The 9,438-nt window shown below is 34.7% G+C and overlaps 1 protein-coding gene across 1 annotated transcript; it reads left to right on the top strand.

Annotated features, from left to right (window-relative positions):
* Positions 1-282: 282 nt before the first annotated feature.
* LOC134475018 (zinc finger protein 14-like) lies at positions 283-7,868 on the top strand. The gene is made up of 2 exons (XM_063244384.1): positions 283-320; positions 761-7,868. The coding sequence occupies exons 1-2, from the start codon at positions 283-285 to the stop codon at positions 2,088-2,090; spliced, it is 1,368 nt and encodes a 455-aa protein (XP_063100454.1). The 3' UTR covers positions 2,091-7,868.
* Positions 7,869-9,438: the final 1,570 nt, after the last annotated feature.

Raw genomic sequence — 9,438 nt, 5'->3', positions numbered from 1 at the left:
ATAATGTCAAAAAATAAATAATATAATGTCATTTGCCATAAGAAACAGATGGGCCTTTCCCCCAGCATTTGAGAGAAATAGCTCAGCTATAAAACCTAAAAGGTCACAGGGTTTCTTTTAGATAGGAAACCAAAATAAAAATTGTGGAATGAAGCAAAAGAGAATTAATAGATAAAAGTAAGACTGACCATATGAAAAAGGGAACTACAAGTTAAGGACAGAAGCAAGATTGTGATGGGGAACCATATCAGAATGATCTGTCTGTGATACACGTAAGTGCCCATGCCCAAAGAGAAGCTAAATATTCTGCATTTCATAAGGTACCACCTTTTAAGATTTCTAAATGTGTACCAGTCTTTTGGGAATGGCTGTTTTCAACATATCTTACAAGGCCATTCTGTTGCTTCATGGTCAGAATTTCTTAGGCATTAAAAACAGAACTTGACATTAATGCAGTCATTAAACTGAGACCCATTTCACTGTGAATTTTTCTTTTTTTAAATTTAATGTAAGGAAAGATTAAATAAAACAAAGTAAGTAGAAATAATACTACATTCAAAGTGAAAATGAACAGTAAGAAATCACAAGACGATGATTACATATGCTGCTCATAGAAATAGTTAATCAAATACAAAAGTGAAACATATGAAATAGGGATTCAAAAAGCAAGACTGCGAACAGTTTTATTCAACTCTCCAACAAAACTTAGTAATATGGTTATCAATCTGATATATGATTTTTTTCTTTACAGAAATGACAAGCTAGGGAAATTCTATGGACATACATCTTGGAATCTGTGTAAAGAAGTATTCCTTTGTACTGCAGGAGGTAATGTGAATGTGAAAGAAACAGAAACACACCACAATGTTCAGACCCATGAAAAATATTGCAATGGAGGGAACCCCTATGTATGTAAGAAATGTGGGAAAGGTTTTAACACATGGGGAAATTGTGAGAAGCATGAAAGAATTCACACTGGAGAGAAACCTTATGTATGTAAGCAATGTGGGAAAGCTTTTATGACACAAGGACATTGTAAGGAACATAAGAGAATTCACACTGGAGAGAAACCTTATATATGTAAGCAATGTGGGAAAGCTTTTACCACACATAGATATTGTAAGGTTCATGAAAGGATTCACACTGGAGAGAAACCATATGTATGTAAGCAATGTGGGAAAGCTTTCAAAACACAGGGAGATTGTAAGAAACATGAAAGAATTCACACTGGAGAGAAACCATATGTATGTAAGGAATGTGGGAAAGCTTTTAACACACGTGCACATTGTAGGATTCATGAAAGAATTCACACTGGAGAGAAACCCTATGTATGTAAGCAATGTGGGAAAGGTTTTAACACACGGGGAAATTGTGAGAAGCATGAAAGAATTCACACTGGAGAGAAACCATATGTATGTAAGGAATGTGGGAAAGCTTTTAACACACGTGCACATTGTAGGATTCATGAAAGAATTCACACTGGAGAGAAACCCTATGTATGTAAGCAATGTGGGAAAGGTTTTAACACACGGGGAAATTGTGAGAAGCATGAAAGAATTCACACTGGAGAGAAACCCTATGTATGTAAGCAATGTGGGAAAGGTTTTAACACACGGGAAAATTGTAAGAAGCATGAAAGAATTCACACTGGAGAGAAACCCTATGTATGTAAGCAATGTGGGAAAGCTTTTATGACACAAGGAAATTGTAAGGAACATGAGAGAATTCACACTGGTGAGAAACCTTATGTATGTAAGCAATGTGGGAAAGCTTTTACCAAACACGGACATTGTAAGGAACATGAAAGAATTCACACTGGAGAGAAACCATATGTATGTCGGCAATGTGGAAAAGGTTTCACCATATCTAGACATTGTAAGCGACATGAAAGAATTCACAGTGCAGAGAAACCATATGTATGTAAGCAATGTGGGAAAGCTTTTAAAATACGGGGAAATTGTAAGAAGCATGAAAGAATTCACACTGGAGAGAAACCTTATGTATGTAAGCAATGTGGGAAAGCTTTTACCACACATAGATATTGTAAGAAACATGAAAGAATTCACACTGGAGAGAAAACGTATGTATAAGCAATGTGGGAAAGATTTTACCACACATAGATATTGTAAGAAACATGAAAGAATTCACACTGGAGAGAAAACATATGTATAAGCAATGTGGGAAAGATTTTACCCTACATTGACATTGTAAGCAACATGAAAGTTCACATTCAAGAGAAAACCATGTATATAAGTATCATGAGAATGATTTGAGCACACATACATATTGCATAATGCATGAAAATCTTCACACTTGGCAGAAAACTTATATATGTAAGTAATGTGGGAAAGGTTTCAGCAGAAATGCTCATTGTCCAATACATGAAAAAATTTACACTGTTGAGAAAGCCTGTGTATGTGAAGAATGTGGGAAAGCTTTCATCACACATGGATACTGTAAAATACATCAATGACTTCACCCTGGTGAGAAACCCAATGTATATAACAACGTGGCAAAGCTTGTACTGCATACAGTCATTGCAAAACACATGAAAGAATTCACTCTGGGAAGAACCACTGGCTATGTAAGCAAATGGAGACACTCTCAGCAGCCAGATTGTAAGTGAAATACATGAAAAAACTCACACAAGAGATAAATCTTATGTGTTATGGGAATACAGTTCTAATTACTTTTTTTGAAGAGAATAAAACCTAACATGACTAAAAAATAAAAGATTCGGTTAGAACAGAAGGATGGGCATAGTACATGATGCAAAAATAGAATATCAGGTGATCAAAAATGGTTAAGAGTGTGCCTCTTGCTATTTTTAAAAAGAGTTGCCCATCTCATCAGGTATAATAGAATTGATCAAAACAGTACAGAACAAGACCAATAAAACCTACACTGGAGACCTTACAGTATTTCAAAACAAGATAATAATCAAACCATAGTGGGCATTATAGTAAATCTTATTGCCTTCAAAGTGGTTGCCTATACCTTCAAACTTGATACTATCAAACAATATAGAATTCAGTAAAATCAGACAGAAAAAGATGAGGAGAGCAATAGTGGGGTTCAAATCAGGTTAATAAGAAAACAAAAATGTTACTATAATATATCCCGCTATTTTTTAATTTAGTTTTCCCTTAATTGAAAAAAAATTAAGAAAACATAGATTGATTTTTGAAAAAGAGTGGAGATTCAGATAAAAGAGGACATTGTAATAGAACAACACTGGTCAGAACCGAACTATTTAAGCATCATTGTGTTTCACCCCCCAAATAATCTAACATAATATTAGTCACCATAGTGCCTCATTCCTTGAATTATTTGAATATAACTTTGTATACTGTAGCATCAAGCATATCAAGACAGTGTGAAGCCATTCAAGAGAATGAAAGAATTACAGGGTATTTAGAACCAGTTAACAGAAAATGAAAAATGGTTTCTATATTGTCTCTTTGCCTATAAAAATTTTGCTTATATTATCACGTATAGTAAACTATAGTAAGATACAACATGTTAAAACCAGTGGAAACAGATGTACAACTGCTTGATGGGACTTCGAAACAAGACGATATTAAATCACTAGCTTTTAGGATGTGTTGTTTTCTTCAGAATAGCTATTCATACTATCACTGACACTAAAATCGACAACCCAGGTTAAAACCATTGCACTTAATGAGTATGTTTATTTTTTTTATCAGGATTGCATTGAATCTGTATAAAATTTTTGGGAGAATGGCCATCTTCACAATATTTATTCTTCCTATCCATGAGCAAGGGATGTCTTTCCATTTTCTGAGATCATCTTCAGTTTCATCTTTCAAGGTGTTATAGTTTTCCCTGTATAGGTTTTTTACTTCTTTCATGAGAGTAATTCCTAAATATTTCATTTTTTTGGTTGCTAGTGTGAAGGGTGTGATCTCTCTTATTTGCCTCTCTGTAACTTTGCTGTTAGTGTATAGGAATGTATTGATTTTTGAATATTGATTCGGTATCCAGCTACATTACTGAATTTCTGTGTTCTATCTAGGGGTCTTTCAATGGAGTTTTGGGGATCTTCTATGGAGAGTATCATGTCATCTGCAAATAGTGATAATTTAACTTCTTCTTTTCCTATATGCATTTTATTTCTCTCTCTCGTCTAATTGCTCTGGCCAGTATATTCAGTACTATATTAAATAGGAGTGGTGATAAGGGACCTCCTTGTATTGTCCCTGATTTTAAAGTAAATGTCTTCAATTTTTGGCCATTTAGTATGATATTGACTGTCGATTTGTCATAGGCAGCCCTAAGCATATTGAGGTAACGACCATCTATTCCAATTTTCTGTAAGGTTCTTATCATAAATGAATGTTGAACCTTATCAAAGGCTTTTTCTGCATCTGTAGAAATGATCATGTGATTCTTACTTTTGGCTCTATTGCTATAGTTTATTACATTTATTGATTTACATATATTAAACCATCTCTGCATGCCTGGGATGATTCCCACTTGGTCGTGGTGTATGATCTTTTTGATTTGCTGCATCCTGTTTGCCAATATTTCACTGAGGATTTTTGCATCTGTGTTCATTAAGGAGATTGGTCTGTAGTTCTCTTTTTCAGTTGGGTCCTTCTCTGGTTTTGGTACTAGAGTAATATTTGCTTCTAGGAACAATTTAGGAAGAATTGCTTCCCTTTCAATTTCATTGAAGATTTTGAGGAGTGTTGGCATTAGGTCGTCTTTGTATTTCTTGTAGAATTCTGCAGTGAATACATCTGGGCCTGGGCTCTTCTTTGTAGGTAAAGATTTAATTTCATCTTCAATTTCATTAATAGAAATTGGTTTATTCAGTGGTTTTACATCTTCATTACCTAGCTTTGGTACTTCGTATGCTTCTAGGAATCTGTCTATTTTCTCTGTGTTATCAAACCTTTGAGAGTAGAGGTTTTCGAAATAGGTGTTGATGATCTTCTGTATTTCTTTAGGGTCTGTAGTAATTTCACCTCTTTCATTCTTTATTGCATGACTTTGAGCTTTTTCTTCCCTTTTTTAAATAAGGTTAGCTAGGGGTTTATCGATTTTATTTATTCTTTCAAAGAACCAGCTCTTTGATTTGTTGATTTTTTGAATCGTTTTTTAGTCTCTATTGTATTGATTTATGCCCTGATTTTTATCATTTCTTCTCTTCTTTTGGCACTGTGCTTGACTTGCTCTTCTTTTTCTAGATGTTTGAGGTGTGACATCAGGTTATTTATTTATATTCATTCTGTTTTCCTAATGTGGGAACTCAGTACAATAAATTTTCCTCTGAGAACAGCTTTCATTGCATCCCACAGATTTCAGTAAGTTGCATTTGTGTTTCCATTTGTTTGTAGGTATTGTTTAATTTCTTCTTTAATTTCCTCTGTGATGCACTGATTATGCAAGAGTGTGTTATTCAGTTTCCATGTGTTTGTGGGATTTTTGCAGTATCTTTCACTATTAATTTCTAATTTCATAGCGCTATGGTCCAATAGCATGCAAGGAATAATTTTGACACTTTTGCATTTTAAATATGTTCTATGAGTTAATATATGGTCTATTTTAAAGAATGATCCATGTACTGCTGAGAAGAATGTGTATTCTGTTATTGTTGGGTGGAATACTCAGTATATGTCTATTAAGTCCATTTGTTCAAAGGTGCGATTCAGTTCTTTTATTTGTTTGTTGATTTTCTGTCTGGTTGATCTGTCCATTGATATCAATGGTGTGTTAAGGTCTCCTGTTAAAATTGTGTTAATGCTAATTTGATTTTTCATTTTTGTTAGTACTTGTTTTATATAACTGGGTGCTCTGGAGTTTGGTGCATATAAATATAAGATAGTTTTCTCTTCCTCTTGGAGTTTTCCCCTAACCCATATGTAGTGACCTTCTTTATCGCTTCTGATCATTATTGGCTTGAAGTTCACATTGTCTGCAAACAGAATAGCTACCCCCCCTTTTTTTTGGTTCCTGTTGCATGAAGTATTGTTTTCCATCCTTTGACTTTCAGTCTGTGAATATCGTTTTGTGTTTAGATGGGTTTCTTGTAGACAGCATATGTTTGGATTTTGTTTCTTAATCCATTCTGCCAGTTGGTTTCTTCCAATTGGTCCATTGAGACCATTTACATTAATGGTTAGAACTGTTATATATTGGTTTATTGTTGACATGTTATCTTTCTGCTGTTGCATCTTTATTTTCTGCTCTTTTTAACTATCTGTTTTGTTTAGTGTTTTTTTCCTAAATGTAACTAAGCTGTCTTTCAGGATTCTTTGCAGAGTTGGCTTGGTGATCATGAAGTTTTTCAGCTTTTCTTTGTCATATAAGTATCTTATTTCTCCATCGATTTTGAAGGCTTTATTCTCTCCCCCCCCAAAGAAAGTAATAAGCACTAAGGAGTAATAAAATCCAAGATGTGTAAATTTTGTTGTAAAAAAGAGAGGGGAAAAAAAAAAAGAAAAAGAGCTCTAACGGAAATAACAGCAAGTGTGTTTGGGGGTGTTAAATAGCTGACTTTATCAATGTTTTTGGAACATTGAACACAGCTGTTTGCAGTCTCCCTGTTTGAATGTCCACCTTGTGTTCTTTGATACTGTGATTTGAGGAACTATTTTCAAGAAAATAGTGTGTAATCTACTAGCAGGTAATTTCTTACTGTTATGGTTTTTTGTTTTGTTTTGTTTTGTTTTGTTTTGTTTTGTAGTTCTGTATTGCGTGTACCCTTACGCCGCTTTGGTTTGTTTTGTGTTTTTCTCTTTTTCCTCTTAAAAAACAATTGTGTTACTGCTAATTTGGTTTTTCATTTCTGTTAGTACTTGTTTTATATAACTGGGTGCTCTGGAGTTTGGTGCATATATATTTAAGATAACAGTCTCTTCCTCTTGGAGTTTTCCCCTAACCAGTGTGTAGTGACCTTCTGTATCCCTTCTGATCATTACTGGCTTGAAGTTTATATTGTCTGCTAATGGAATAGCTACCCCTGCTTTTTGTGGGGTTCCTGTTGCATGAAGTATTGTTTTCTATCCTCTGACTTTTAGTCTTTTTATAATATATAATATAATATCCTTTTGCATTAGATGGGGTTCTTGGAGACAGCATATCAATGCATTTTGTTTCTTGATCTATTCTGCCAGTCTGTTTCTTTTAATTGGTGCATTGAAACCATTTACATTAATGGTTAGAACTGTTGTATATTGGTTTATTGTTGACATGTTATCTTTCTGCTGTTGCAACTTTATCTTTCTGCTCTGTTTAATTGTCTGCTTTGTTAATGGCTTTTTCCTAAATGTATCTAGGCTGTCTTTCAGTATTCTTTGCAGGGTTGGCTTGATGATCATGAAGTTTTTCAGCTGTTCTTTGTCATGGAAGTATCTTATTTCTGCATCAATTTTGAAGGACAGTTCTGCAGGGTACATCAGCCTAGTTTGGAAATAATTTTCCTTTACAATCTGAAATACTTGACTCCATGCTCTTCTTGACTTTATTGTTTGTGCTGAGAAGTCTACTGTGATTCTGATAGGTTTTCCATTATAGGTGATCTGTCTCTTCTCTCTGACAGCTTTAATATTCTATTCTTTTGTTCAGTTTCTGTGATGGTCATTGTTATATGTCTGGGTGTAGATTTATTTTGGTTATGGCTATTTGGAGTTCTATATGCTTCATTGATCTTGATATCAGTTTCCAATCTCGTGTTTGGGAAATTTTCAGCTATTACTTCTCTAAATATCCTCTTGACATCCTTTATGTTGTCCTTCTTTTTCATTTATCCCTATCAACCTTATGTTGTTCTGCTTTGCGTCATCTTGCAGGTGTTGAATAGTTATTTCCTGATTTCTTGTGTTATTTTTAAAAGATCTTTCCTTTCCTGTTCACTGGCTGCAATCTTGTCTTCAAGGTCTGAGATTCTATCTTCACATTCATTGAGGCAGTTTTTACAAGTTTCAATGGAGTTTTTGATTTCCTGTATATCACTTTGCATCTGCTTTATGTATTCTGTTTGTTTCTTATAGAGTTCATCCAGGGATTCTATCTTTTTGTTTAGTTCCTCCAATTTTTTAACTGTGTCTTCTTTAGATATGTTCAGAATATCCTTCATTTCTTTTAATGTTTCTTCTTTTACCTATGAGATTATTTCTAGTTTGAATTTCTTTAATGCTTCCCAAAGTTGCTTCTTTATTTCAGTTACTATTATTTCAGGTATTTCAGTTATGTGAAATGTGTTTTCTTCTATGCACATAGCTCCTAGGCTTTTTTGGGATTGCATGGATGTTTGAGATTGCATTTTGGACTATCGTTTTGTCATTTTGCTGTATTTTCAAGATTCAAGTGTTGTTCCAAGTGAGGGAGCGAGTTCCCCCGGGATTCCATGCCTTGGCCAAACTTGCTGGCAAGTAGGGAGTTCCCCCTTACTGGAATTGGAATCTGTACCTCAGCCCCACTAGCTGGTCCCAGCAGGAATCCACAGGCTGGTCCCCAGGTGAGGAAGAGTTACCCCAGACTGGGAAAGGATTCTGTGCCTTGGCCCAACTCCCTGGTTCTGACTCGCTGGTCCCAAATCACTGGTCCCAGTGGGCAACCATGGGCTGGTCCCCAGGTGAGGAAGGGAGTTCCCCCAGACTGGGATGGGATTGTGTGCCTCGGCCCAACTTGCTGGTCCTGGCAGGAAACCACGGGCTCTACATCAGGTTTGATTATTAACTGCTTTCACATCCTATAATGTCTTCAAAGCTGTGTTTTTATAAAAATAGCTATATAATGTTATGCTTAATTATATAGTCCCTGATGAGGTGGACAATTCTACTGAAAATTATAAGAGAAAGCATAGTAAGTACTGTATATCACCTGATATTGTGGTCTTATATATCACTTTCATATCATGATTTTCTAGGAATTTGTTTTGTTGTCTTATTTTGAGCTGTTTTCCCCCATAACACAGAAAGCATAGATATACAGATAGAGAGTCACACATGGGAAGAATTTCTAACCTATTTATTGGAACAAATAATATAATGCATAATGTAATGAACAGATACTCTGAAGACTAAGTGACACTAAGAAACCCAATGCTAATTCTGTAGCATTATGATATAAAATTGAGTAATACTATTATTCACTGTTCTGAGTGATATTAGTCTAGTCTCTTATTTTTTTGGGAATTGTAATTTTAACATGGCATTGCTTTAATCTTTTGACGCACATGCTTCATTTTCTCTTTCATAAATGATGTTTATGAAGTTGATGCAATATTTGGCATTAAGATATACATTTGTAGAGGCTTGAAGTATGTGTTTTTGACAAAGTTGTGTTCTTTTCACATAATTTGTACATTAATGAATGTTGTGTTTTCCAAGTTGTGACAAGACATCTGCTGATTTCCTAACATCACTGGATATCATACCATGTAAATTATGTTGCCTGATTTTGTTTCTC

The sequence above is a fragment of the Cavia porcellus genome, unplaced genomic scaffold, assembly GCF_034190915.1.
Source record: "Cavia porcellus strain 051 isolate PalLab524CR breed Dunkin Hartley unplaced genomic scaffold, mCavPor4.1 scaffold_50, whole genome shotgun sequence".
Lineage (NCBI taxonomy): Eukaryota > Metazoa > Chordata > Mammalia > Rodentia > Caviidae > Cavia > Cavia porcellus.
Note: the sequence above shows the minus strand (reverse complement) of the source record. Positions and strands in the feature narration are given on the sequence as shown.

Bases quoted from the DNA above. Each gene is read 5' to 3' on its own strand.
- LOC134475018 (XM_063244384.1), top strand. From the start codon at position 283: ATGCCCAAAGAGAAGCTAAATATTCTGCATTTCATAAG. The intron at 321-760 runs GTACCACCTTTT...CAGAAATGACAA, and splicing joins AATATTCTGCATTTCATAAG to GCTAGGGAAATTCTATGGAC.